The sequence below is a fragment of the Callithrix jacchus genome, chromosome 6, assembly GCF_049354715.1.
Source record: "Callithrix jacchus isolate 240 chromosome 6, calJac240_pri, whole genome shotgun sequence".
In the NCBI taxonomy this organism is placed as follows: domain Eukaryota; kingdom Metazoa; phylum Chordata; class Mammalia; order Primates; family Cebidae; genus Callithrix; species Callithrix jacchus.
In genome coordinates this window covers 112267422-112281429 of record NC_133507.1, presented here as the reverse complement: position 1 = coordinate 112281429, position 14008 = coordinate 112267422, and the positions used below count along the sequence as shown (strand labels likewise).

The window sequence follows — 14008 nt, the reverse complement described above, 5'->3', positions numbered from 1 at the left end:
TCCCCACCCCTCCGCCCGACCCTCTGCTCTCCACATCACAGCCAGAGTGACCCTTTGAAATACAAGGCGGTCATGCCACTGTTCTGCTGAAAAGCCTTCAGTCATTTCCCACCTCACTTCCAGTCTCCTTCCCGGCCCCAGGGCGCTCCCTTAGTCTGCTCTACTTTTTCTCTCTGTTCACTGCTCTTACCACCTGCTAGTTTGCTACAGCAATTATTTCTTATGTCTACTGATTAATATCTAGTTCCCTCTACCAGAATTTTAAGCTCTATGAGGGCAGGAATCCTTATCTCTTTAGCTTACTGCTCTGTCCGCAGTGCCTAGAACATAGTACAACGACTGAGATAATAGCCTGTAAATGAAAATCTTTGTTTATACTTATATGAAAACAGCACAGACTTTTAAGAAACTCTCTTTTATATATTATGTTTTACCCACCTGAGCCACATTCAATGTAGTTGAAACTTTCTCCTGTTTGGCCTCAACTGTCCGGAAACTGAATGCTCGTTCCAGAACTGATTGATCAATGCCGGTCAATTCACAAATTTCTTTTAATTCTGTGGGAAGGTGAGGGGTGAACACAAACGTAACTGTACACGTTCTGCTCATAATCATTTTGGAGGCTTAGGATGTTCCTTCTAAATCATAATCAAACCGAACAGTATAAAATGTATGCATCAAAAAACAAAGCTTAGCCACAGTTCTATTTCTGCTCAGTTTCATTAGAAAGCTTTCTCAAACCAATGCAAAGCAGAAGTTTTATTTTCTACATTAAAAACCAGGCAGAAGTTCAAAGCAAGTTTCCTAAACAAAGTTGATTCTCCACGGACGTACCATTTTTATCTTTGATTTTGCTTTCATCTAGACCATTCACTCGCGATTCAGGCTTGAACTCAATGTTCCCCAGTTTCAACACTGCTGCCACCACCGCCAAGACAGACTCAGCTTCATGATCCATAAAGCCCACGATCTGCATGGCATTCTGGGGAGAGAAAAAAAAAGCAACTTTTTTTCCCCAAAGTTCTTTTCTTTTTTAAAAAATGAATCATATTGCAGATTTATTTCTGAGGAAAAAAACATAAAAGACAAAGTTCAGTGGTTTCCAACTGTGACTTGAGAAACCCTGGGATACCTCTGGTGCTGTGGCGGGGGCTGTGGGCATGTAAAGAGGAAGGCAGAAGAAACTGGAGGCTGGGACTTCAAACACAGCAGCTCAGTGTACATATGTTTTTTTTTTTTTACACTGAGGTTTTGCTACCAGAAACAAAGCCAACTTTCACAACTCCATACAAAGAAAAGCTCCTCACTCATTTTACATATCAGAAAAACTGATTTGCAAACATGAAGTACCCAGCCCAAGAAACTGGGTAAAGGGGCATCTGTTCATTCATACATTTTTAGAGTGCCAATTACATGCCAGGCAAAGTGGTTCTAAAACAGGTCTTGGACTCAAGGTTTAAACAAAACCATATCCAGGAATCAACAGACTATTGCTTCCATATGAGGATGTTTATACAGTTTTAAAAAATGACATACTGTAAGAGATACTTTCTTTTTGAGAACAGCTGGCTTTTTTTAAATGACAAGGCTACATAGCAATGGGAGTAATGTAAGTTTTTGTTATTGTTTTTATGGAATACTTCAAACATATACAAAAGTAGAGAGAGCAGGGAAAGAACCCGCATGTCCCTTTCATTCACCCTCAACAATTAACTGATGCCAATTTTGTATTATCTATAACTTATCCTACTCCCCCCTTACTCCATCACCACAGCTGTCTCATTTGCAAGTAAATCCCAGTAATTTTGAAAGTATATTACATATTAAGCAGAAAACAGAGTATAGTGTTATTTACAATCATCTTTGCTAATGAATGTGGAATGCTAATCACTCTGGTTTATATATGAATTTCTAAAACTGTATAAAAACAAGATTTTTCTCTCTCAAAAATAGTTTTGATTTAACATGATCCAAGGGCAGTTTTTACACTTGGAAATTAACTTTGGTCATAAAAACACCTGGAATTTAAAAATAACCTTAAAGGATTCAAACCCCAGGATAATATAATAAAAAGCTCCTAATGATAAATGGTAAAATCGCACACTCTAATAAAAGCATGGCCTTCACAATCTTGTGTGATTTTTGAGCCAGTAAAAAAAAAAAAAAAACAAAGTGATAAAAATATAATTTTTGTATAATCCTAAAACCTTAGGGAAAATGAGCTACATTTTAAAGAAAAGTCAGAAGTATTACCAGCTCCCACTGAGCGATGCAGTGGCACGCGATTTAAAGCTTGATGAAAGCGCTACGTCTTACCCGCACGGTTCTAAAATTTGCTGCATCATCCACTCCATTCACTTTGGCCGAATCCAGACTCAGGTAGTTATATCTGCTGAAGTCCCTCTCGAGCTTAAGTTTATCTATTGAATCAAAGACACGAATTGTTAAGTTGCTTCAATAAATCCAATCTTAAATATCTCATTCCCTTTGATATCTCATTCACGTTGGTAAAATGGCTTTTATATTAAGTATTGAATCAAAAGAACAAAAATTATATCCAAATATCAATAACAGCATATTCTTTTTTTTTTTTTTTTTTTGAGATGGAGTCTCACTCTGTTGCCAGGCTGGAGTGTAGTAGCGCTATCTCGGCTGACTGCAACCGCTGCCTCCCAGGTTCAAGTGATTCTCCTGCCTCGGCCTCCAGAGTAGCTGGGATTATAGGCGTGTGCCATCACGTCCAGCTACTTTTTGTCTTTTCAGTAGAGACGGAGTTTCACCATGTTGGCCAGGATGGCCTTGATCTCCTGACCTCATGATCCACCCGCTTCGGCCTTCCAAAGTGCTGGGATTACAGGCGTGAGCCACTGTGCCAGCCAATAACAGCACATTCTTAAAATCACTTGTATCATTGTGATAGCACAAACTCTGTTTTATACTTATCTTATTAGATATGAAACTTTCTAGAGTTTTTATATTAAAAAAGATTGTCAATGCATTATTTCAGATATATGATATCTGCCTGGGGATTCCCTCTCCCCTGGCTATTTGGATTCTCTCTCTATAATAATAATAAATATAGAACAATGGTAAATGTCTTCACCAATTGTTTTTTGGATTCATCAGAATTATTTTGTTGGAATATAGTCCAAAAAGTGGTGTGACTGGATGGCAGGCTCTGATTATTTTGGATTGCCAATTAGTCCCCCCAGGAAGAGGGCCTCAATTTGAAGTAAGACCCACAGCTCTAAGCAGATCAGTGACAACTATTAGCTTGGTCCTTAATAACTTTTGCTAATATATGTATAGGAGATACTTCAGTGCTGTTTTAATTTGAATTTGTTGATTATTAGTGAAGATGACTTTTCCTTTCTTGTTTGAACTATTCACAACTTTTCATCATTTAGCTATTGGCTATTAGACAGTATCTTTGTGGAATTATGTTAATTCTCTAAAATAACCAAAGGTCAGATTTTTATCACTTGTATCAGCTGCAAAATGTCTTCCCTACTATTTTTAAATATTTACCTAGTGATTTGTTTCTATATAATTTTACTCATTTAATTAGATCCCTGATATTTTTCTCTCCCCAAATATAAATTCTTCCATTTTCCTTTTTCGAGATGGAGTCTCGCTCTGTCACCCAGGCTGGAGTGCAGTGGCGTGATCTCAGCTCACTGCAACCTCTACCTCCCAGGTTCAAGCTATTCTCTTGCCTCAGCCTCCTGAGTAACTAGGACTGCACATGCACGCCACCACGTCATGCTAATTTTTGTATTATTGTAGAGACGGGGTTTCACCATATTGGCCAGGCTGGTCTTGAACTCCTGACCTCATGATCTGCCTGCCTTGGCTTTCCAAAGTGCTGGATCACAGGCGTGAGCCACGGTGCCTGGCCCATTTTATTTTTTAAGTGTATGATTAGTCCCTCCCCTAATAATTAGCTGTGGTCAAGTCCAGACTGCGGTAGTTCTATTTGCTGCAATCCCACTTGAGTTTAATCTCTAAATCATCTGCACAGTCCTCAACACAATTGGAGATGTATGGCACAATATCTGGTGAGGTACGGAAATATTACAGAAACCCTGGGGTGTGGTAGAAGCAAACACACCATGTTCTTCATTTCAACTAGCATCATGGAAAAATCTTAAGAAGGAAGCGGCAAAGCATATGAAATATGTTTTAAAGAGAATGCTTCAGAAAGTGCTGTGACACTGAAAGTTAAAACACGGCAACAGTTCAGGCGCAGTGGCTCAGGCATTTAATCCTAGCACTTTTGGAGGCCAAGGCAGGAAGATCACTTGAGCTCAGGAATTTGAAACCTGCCTGGGCAACATAGTGAGATTCTCATCTCAAACAACAACAACAACAACAACAACAACACATAGAAACAGAGACTTACTGAGGAGCTCTTCAGAGGCACCAGAGAGCAGTTGATAGAACACATGGAAGTTTCTTTCACCTCTTGGCTGTTTAACAACCCGAGATTTCTCTAAAAGATCTAAAGAGAAGAATTAAATCATAGCATGGCATTTAACAACCTGAGATTTCTCTAAAAAAGAGAAATTAAATCATAATATGGCATTTGTTTCACTTTCGGACCCACCATGCTTTTTTTCCTTCTCACTTTCTTTTTCACTTTCTATTCAGCAGTAATAAAATAATAAAGGAAGCTATTATTTTCAGTTCTACTTTCAGGAAGAAGCACACTCTAATGAAAATAACCAAATTACACAGGTCACGTTCTTTTTAAATAATGAATATATAAATAAGTTATATTCAATACACTGATTAAAGATAATATTGGGGGAGGATCCAAGATGGCTGAATAGAAACAGCTCTGGAGTGCAGTTCCCAGCAAGAACAGCTAAGAGAGTGAGTGCTTGCCGCATTTCCAAACAAGTTTTCACTGCCCACAGACCAAGAGATTCCTGGCCAAAAGGCGCCATGAGTTTTCAGTATGGTGGTTTCAGCCGGTGCTGTCTTGGTGCACAGAAACTCACACAAATCTGGGTGGGCATTTCAACTGGTGCCTGGAATGCCAGGGAGACAGAGCTTCCCATTCAACTGAAAGGGAGGGGGCAGAGACAGAGAGCCAGGCGATATGGCTCGACAGGTGCCACCCCCCACAAAACAATCTGAAACACATTCGCAGCAAGCACAGCTGGACCCAGAACGGTCCAGCTCAGTTGGGGGAAGGGCATCCCCTTCTACCAAGGCAGTCTGCCACTACCCAGGTAGTTCACACAGCAGCTGGGCAGAGCCTGCAGCAGCTCAGCAACACCTCTGCTGGCAGACTGTGACTAGACTACTCCATGTGGGGCATGGCATCTATGAAAAAAGGAAGCAGAGCGACAGGAACTTATAAATAAAGCTGACCTTCCTAGGACAGAGCATCTGGGAAAAGAAGCAGTTATGAGTTCAGCTGCAGTAGACTTAAAGCCCAGCAGTTCTGCATAAAACAACACAGCTCCCAGCACAGCAGTTGAGCTCCTATAAGGGACAGACTGTCTCCTCAAGCAATTCCCCGACCGCTGTATACCCAAAGAGACACCTCACAGAGGAGAGCTCAGGCCAACATCTGGTGGGTATCCATCTGGGTCGGGGATAGCAGAGGAATAAACCAGTGGCAACCCTTGCTGTTCTGCAGCCCCCGCAGGTGATCCCCAGGTAAGCCAAGGTCTAGAGTAGACCACCAGCTGTCCTGCAGCAGAGGGGCCTGACAGTTAGAAGAAAAACTAAGAAACAGAAAGAAGTGACTTCATCATCAACAAAAAGGACATCCACTGAGAGACCCCATCCAAAAGTCACCAACTACAAAGACCACAGGTAGATAAAGCCACTAAGATGGGAAGAAACCAGTGCAAAAAAGATGAGAACACCAAAAACCAGAATGCCTCTCCTCCTCCAAAGGATCACAACTCCTCACCAGGTAGGGATCAAAGATGGATGGAGAATTATTCTGATGAATTGACAGAAACAGGCTTCAGAAGGTGGGTAATAACAAACTTCTCAGAGCTAAAAGAACATGTGCCAACCCAATGCAAAGAAACTAAGAACCTAGAAAAAAGGTTAGATGAGATGCTAACTAGAACAAACAGCTTAGAGAAGAATATAAACAACTTGATGGAGCTGAAAAACACAGCACAAGAACTTCACAAAGCATACACAATTATCAATAGTCGAACTGACCAAACAGAAGAAAGGATATCATAGATTGAAGATAAACTTAATGAAATAAATAAAACAAGAAGGCAAGAATAGAGAGATAAGACTGAAAAGAAATGAACAAAGCTTCCAAGAAATATGGGAATACGTGAAAAGACCTAATCTACATTTGATAGGTATACCTGAATACAACGGAGAGAACAAATCCAAGCTGGAAAACACTCTTCAGGATATTATCCACGAGAACTTCCCCAACCTAGCAAGGTAGGCCAACATTCAAGTCAAGTAAATACAGAGAACACCACAAAGATATTCCTCAAGAAGAGCAATCCCAAGGCACATAATCATCAGATTCACCAGAGTTGAAATGAAGGAAAAAATGCTAAGGGAAACCAGAGAGAAAGTCTGGGTTACCCACAAAGGGAAGTCCATCAGACTCAGGAGACCTAGAAGCCAGAAGAGAGTTGGGGCCAATATTCAACATTCTTAAAGAAAAGAACTTTCAAACTAGAATTTCATATCCAGCCAAACTAAGCTTCATAAGCAAAGTAGAAAACAAATCCTTTATGGAAAGCAATTGCTGAGAGACTGCCAACAGGCCTGCCTTACAAGAACTCCTGAAATAAGCACTAAACAAGGAAAGGAACAACCAGTATCAGCCACTCCAAAAACATACCAAATGATATAGACCATTGACACAATGAAGAAAATGTGTTAACTAACGGGCAAAACATCCAGCTAGCATCAAAATGGAAGGATCAAATACACACATAACAATATTAACCTTAAATGTAAATGGGCTAAATGTCCCAATTAAAAGACACAGACTGGTAAATTGCATAAAAAATCAAGACCCATCAGTGTGCTGTCTTCAGGAAACCTATCTCATGTGCAAGGACACACATTGGCTCAAAATAAAGGGATGGAGGAAGATTTACCAAGCAAATGGAGAGCAAAAAAAAAGCAGGACTAGCAATCGTAGTCTCTGATAAAGTGGACTTTAAACCAACAAAGATCAAAAGAGAAAAGGGCATTACATAATGGTAAAAGGATCAATGCATCAAGAAGAACTAATGATCCTAAATATATACACAACCAATACAGGAGCACTCAGGTATATAAAGCAAATTCTTAACGACCTAGAAAGAGACTTAGACCCCCAAACAATAATAGTGGGAGACTTTAACACTCCACTGTCAATATTAGACAGATCAATGAGGCAGAAAATTAACAAGAATATCCAGGACTTGAACTCAGATCTGGACCAAGTGGACCTAATAGACATCTACAGAAATCTCCAACCCAAACCCACAGAATATACATTCTTCTCAGCACCGCATGGCACCTGCACTAAAATTGACCACATCATTGGAAGTAAATCACTCCTCAGCAAATGCAAATAATGGAAATCATAATAAACAGTCTCTCAGACCACAATGAAATCAAATTAGAACTCAGGATTAAGAAACTAACTCAGAACCGTACAACTTCATGGAAACTGAACAATTGGCTCCTGCATGTTGACTAGATAAACAATGAAACGAAGGCAGAAATAAAGATGTTCTTTGAAACCAACGAGAATGAAGACACAACATACCAGAATCTCTGGGACATATTTAAAGCAGTGCCCAGAGGGAAATTTATAGCAATAAATGCCCACATGAGAAGTGAGGAAAGATCTAAAAACAACACCCTATCCCAAAATTGAAAAAGCTAGAAGAACAAGATCAAAAAACTCAAAAGCTAGAAGAAGGCAAGAAATAACTAAGATCAGAGCAGAACTGAAGGAGATAGAGACACAAAAAACCATTCAAAAAAATCAATAAATCTAGGAGCTGCTTTTTTGAAAAGATCAACAAAATAGACAGACTGTTAGCCAGATTAATAAAAAGAAAAGGGAGAAGAATCAAATAGATACAGTAAAAAACGATAAAGGGGATATCATCATGGACTCCACAGCAATGCAAACTACAATCAGAGATTACTACAAACAACTCTATGCACATAAACCAGTAAACCTGGAAGAAATGGGTAAATTCTTGGACACTTGCATCCTCCCAAGCCTTAACCAGGAAGAAGTTGAAACCCTGAACAGACCAGTAACAAGGGCTAAAGTTGAGGCAGCAATTAACAGCCTACCAACCAAGAACAGTCCAGGTCCAGATGGGTTCACAACTGAATTCTACCAGATGTACAAAGAGGAGCTGGTACCATTCCTTCTGAAACTATTCTGAACAATCCAAAATGAGGGAATCCATCCAAAATCATTTTATGAGACTAATATCATCCTGATACCAAAACCCAGCAGAGACTCAACCAAAATAGAAAACTTCAGGCCAATATCCATGATGAACATTGATGTAAAAATCTTCAATAAAATACTTGCAAGCCGATTGCAACAGCACATCAAAAAGCTTATCCATCACAATCAAGTAGGCTTCATTCCAGAGATGCAATGTTGGTTCAACATACACAAGTCTATAAACGTAATCCACCACATAAACAGAACCAAAAACGAAAACCACATGATTATCTCAATAGATGCAGAGAAGGCCTTCAACAAAATTCAACAGCCCTTTATGCTAAAAACGCTCAATAAACTAGGTATGAAAGGAACCTATCTCAAAATAATAAAAGCTATTTACGACAAACCTACAGCCAATATCATACTGAATGGGCAAAAACTGGAAGCATTCCCTTTGAAATCCGGCACTAGACAAGGATGCCCTCTCTCACCACTCCTATTCAATATAGTATTGGAAGTTCTAGCCAGAGCAGTTAGGCAAGAAAAAAAAAAGCGTATTTAATTAGGAAAAGAGGAAGTCAAATTGTCCCTATTTGCAGACAACATGATTGTATATCTAGAAGACCCATCGCCTCAGCCCAAAATCTCCTTAAACTGATATGCAACTTCAGCAAAGTCTCAGGATACAAAATCAATGTGCAGAAATCACAAGCCTTTCTATACACCAATAACAGACTTAAAGAGAGCCAAATCAAGAACAAACTGCCATTCATAATTGCTACAAAGAGAATAAAATACCTAGGAATACAACTAACAAAGGATATAAAGAACCTCTTCAAGGAGAACTACAAACCACTGCTCAAGGAAATAAGAGAGGACACAAACAGATGGAGAAACATTCCACGCTCATGGTTAGGAATAATCAATATCGTAAAAATGGCCATACTGCCCAAAGTAATTTGTAGATTCAATGCTATCCCTATCAAGCTACCAATGACCTTCTTCAGAGAACTGGAAAAAACTACCTTAAACTTCATATGGAACCAAAAGAGAGCCCGCATAGCCAAGACAATCCTAAGCAAAAAGAAAAAAGCCAGAGGCATAACACTACCTGATTTCAAACTATACTGCAAAGCTACAGTAATCAAAACAGCATGGACTAGTACCAAAACAGAGATATAGACCAATGGAGCAGAACAGAGGCCTTAGCGGCAATGCCACACATCTACAACCATCTGATCTTTGACAAACTGGACAAAAACAAGCAATGGGGAAAGGATTCCCTGTTTAATAAATGGTGTTAGGAAAACTGGCTAGCAGTGTGTAGAAAGCAGAAACTGGACCCCTTCCTGACACCTTCCACTAAAATTAACTCCAGATGGATTAAAGACTTAAACATAAGACCCAACACCATAAAAACCCTAGAAGAAAACCTAGGTAAAACCATTCAGGACATAGGCATAGGCAAGGACTTCATGACTAAAACACCAAAAGCATTGGCAACAAAAGCCAAAATAGACAAATGGGACCTAATTAAACTCCAGAGCCTCTGTACAGCAAAAGAAACAATCATTAGAGTGAACTGGCAATCAACAGAATGGGAAAAAATTTTTGCAATCTATCCATCTGACAAAGGGCTAATATGCAGAATCTACAAAGAGCTAAAACAGATTTACAAGAAAAAAACAAACAAACCCAACCAAAAGTGGGCAAAGGATATGAACAGACACTTTTCAAAAGAAGACATATTATGAGGCCAAGAAACATATGAAAAAATGCTCATCATCACTGATCATTAGAGAAATGTAAATCAAAACCACATTGAGATACCACCTCACACCAGTTAGAATGGCGATCATTAAGAAATCTGGAGACAACAGATGCTGGAGAGGATGTGGAGAAATAGGAACACTTTTACACTGTTGGTGGGAGTGTAAACTAGTTCAACTATTGTGGAAGACAGTGTGGCGATTCCTCAGGGACCTAGAAATAGAAATTCCATCTGATCTAGCAATCCCATTACTGGGTACATACCCAAAGGATTATAAATCATTCTATTATAAAGTTACATGCACACATATGTTCATAGCGGCACTGTTTACAATAGCAAAGACCTGGAACCAACCCAAATGCCCATCGATGATAGACTGTACAAGGAAAATGTGGCATATATACACCATGGAATACTATGCAGCCGTAAACGATGAGTTCATGTCCTTTGTAGGGACATGGATGAATCTGGAAACCATCATTCTCAGCAAACTGACACAAGAACAGAAAATCAAACACCGCATGTTCTCTCTCATAGGTGGGTGTTGAACAATGAGAACACATGGACACAGGGAGGGGAGCATCACACACTCGGGTCTATTTGCAGGGAGGCCAAGGGAGAGACAGTTGAGGGTGGTGGGGAGGTTGGGGAAGGATAACATGGGAAGAAATGCCAGATGTAGGTGACAGGGGGATGGAAGCAGCAAACCACATTGCCATGTGTGCACTATGCAACAATCCTGCATGATCTGCACATGTACCCCAGAATCTAAAGTACAATTTAAAAAAAAGAAAAACAGTATCATTTTTATACTAATAATGCTCTTGGTTTTTTTATGATGACATTAAATTCTTCAAAATATAACATTACAAATGCAAACAATGAAATGTGCCCATTCAATTATGAGTCTACCTAGTAATTATAATAAAAATTAGTTAACATTTTGAGATCTTATTATGAGCTAAGTGCTTTACAGATAGTATCTCACTGAATCCTCTCAACTATTTTATAAGGTATCATTCTACAGCTGAAAACACTGATAGTCCAAGAGTTTATATAACTCAGTTGGCAACTTGTGGAACTAGGATGTGAAATCAGGACTCTCACACCCACATATATGCCCCATCACCTGGGAGAAGCAAAGTAGTCTGTGGATATCGATGAAGTGTTAGAAAATGAAAAATGGTTCTCACTGAATGGAATTTTGTGTTATTTGATATTATATTTTCATTGACTCCAGATCATTTTTCAACCTATAAATCTGAGGTCTTACCAAATTTTCAAATAGGGAAGGAGGAAGGAAGGGACGGACCAGAAAGGAATCACTATGGCATTATATAGCAAGAGGCAAAGTACAATGGAAGAGGATATTCTTGCCTGGAGCTCTGCTTGTCACTGACTCGTGATACAAAAGGCTGTGGGCACAGGCAAACTTCAGCCATACAATTCCAAACTAGTAATGTTGTTATTGAGCACTAATTCTAGAGAATACACATATTTGACTTTCCCCCAATCAGGCTGCAATCTAAGACACCATGAAAGTGCTTGGTAAGGGAGAGAACGACGTGCCATTTATCTAGGAACCATCATTAAACTTTTTAAGTTGCATTTCTAGAACCTACACCAGCATTTGCGGAGGAGTTTAGGTGAAAGGGTATATATTCGATGAATGAGAAGTCCTAGGCTGCTCCAAATACCTAAGATTGTAAGAATAAAGAGATTCATTAAAAAAAAAGTTAAATAAAAAATAAAATAAACTAAAATTAAGCCAGCTGAAAAAAGAGCAAAGATATGTAAGTACAAAAATTATTAGGAGCAGGATGCTGCAGGTTTCTCATGTTCTTCTCCAGCTCTCATATGACTTGGGAGACTGCCAATGTCCTCAAAGCATAGATGGAAAATAATGAAGCCTTCATATTTAGAAAGAATGAAAAAAAAAAAAAAACCCAAAGATTGAAAAGTACAAGTGAGATATAACTTAGGGGAAAAAGGACTGTGTAATAGTCACCATCTCTAAAAAATGGAATGTTTCAGTCAATTAATAAGTAAAATCTGACATGAAAAGCAGCAGATAGACTAAATAAGTAATGTTAAAGATGCAGTACGATTTTACTTATCATGTGACCGAGCTTCTGTGGGATGCTGTAATAGTTTTAGAAGAAAAAACTCACAGGGGATGGGCAGATTCTTCATTGAAAAGCTAATTTTTGTAGGAAATTTCTCAAGTTTAGAAGTGGTTTGATTACATTAAAAAATAAACGCTACAATTGACTTCACTCATGCACAAATTTCTTCAAACAGATCATCTACTGCTAACACACTATATGCAGGGACTATTTGGGAAGAAGCTTAGCCCCAACTGCACACATGCTGACCTCCCGCTTGGCCTACAGAAAGTCACACGTGATCCCGGTTGCTCTTGCCACCCAAACCAACAGCAGCAGCTCTCTTCACACGTCACAATGCCAACGACCTTGTGAGTGAGGATGAGGTGAGCTGCTGTCCTCTCACCTTATAGTGGCAGCTTATAATGACGACAAGCAATTGTTTGGCAACACTTCCACAATCACATTACAAAAGCAAACTGTAGTAGTTCGACACGAAGTAACACCTTCAATAAGCCCGTGACAAGGCTACACTGTGCAACAGCAACACAATGGCTAGTGTAACGTTTGGCACCACGAAGTAACACCTTCAATAAGCCCGTGACAAGGCTACACTGTGCAACAGCAACACAATGGCTAGTGTAACGTTTGGCACCTTTTGAATAAATGCTCATGGACATTAGAGTGTAGAAACGGCAATGGCTGTAAGATTCAGCAGATCACCAGCACAAAGTTAAGGAATAATATTCACTTGTGCATGATGTGAAAAGGAATGTTGGCCGTATGTACTTTGTGAACTGCACACACTGATACGATCAGTAACTACTCTCATATTCAAATGTGAAACATAATACTGCGTGTGCTTAAAAGGAAAGGTGCAAAGGGGAAGTGGAAAGAGAACTTTCACTGACCTTTCACTATGTGTTCAGTGCTTTTCATTTTTTATCATATTCAACCCTGAACACCTTCCCTAAGGTTGGTCTTATAATCCCTATATTACAGATGAGAAAATGAGGCTCCATCCCAGTCTTGGTAAACAACAGAGCCAGCATTCAAAGCACTGGGTGACTAGGTATCATGCTTACACGCTATATAATTTTCCAGCCATAAAAAAAGCAATGTCCTTAAACACTTAAAAATGCTATACTTTAGAAAAATACATGAATTTGCCTAAGCAACTCCATCACAAGATGAGGAATCTTTTATTACAAAGCAGTTGCAGCTTTTACCACTTAAAATGCTTACTCTATTACCCTAGAGCCTCCCATTTCAATTTCTTTATGACTTTTCTCGTAAGTCACAAGCTTCTAGGTAGAAAAGTAATCAGGGAAAATGTTTGCCCCAAAATAATTTACTCATGCTTAAGACCATTCCTTATTGGTTTTCTTCCCCTAAATGTGCATGTGCCAACATAATCTAACAGCTTGAAGCCATACCAAATAATTACTCAAAATAGAGAACATAAATTCAATTCACTACAGGGATTCACCACCTGACCACTTTAATTTACTTAAATGTGCCCCTGCATTAAGTCAAAGCAGAACATTGGCACAGCCTTCTCTTTCGCCTTAGGTACTTATTTCTACCACCACCAATTGAGCCTCTGCTAACAAGATTTAGTAAAGAGTTACTCCTAGACACTGGATATTTAGTACAGAAGAGATATTCCAGACATTCTAATGCAGCTACATCCTCTTCACAAGATACAAATTTAAGTTT

The 14008-nt window shown here is 39.2% G+C and overlaps 1 protein-coding gene across 12 annotated transcripts in view; it reads right to left on the bottom strand.

Annotated features, from left to right (window-relative positions):
* Window positions 1-14008, bottom strand: part of MYO1B (myosin IB) — a 186285-nt gene that overhangs the window by 59296 nt on the left and 112981 nt on the right. For all 12 annotated transcript variants that reach the window (XM_035305163.3, XM_035305162.3, XM_078328048.1 and 9 more), the window contains exons 8-11: window positions 4403-4501; window positions 2317-2420; window positions 835-982; window positions 439-557 (exon numbers count right to left, since the gene is read on the bottom strand). In XM_035305163.3, the coding sequence (XP_035161054.1) occupies window positions 439-557; window positions 835-982; window positions 2317-2420; window positions 4403-4501 (470 nt within the window). The remainder of the gene's footprint in view (window positions 1-438; window positions 558-834; window positions 983-2316; window positions 2421-4402; window positions 4502-14008) is intronic.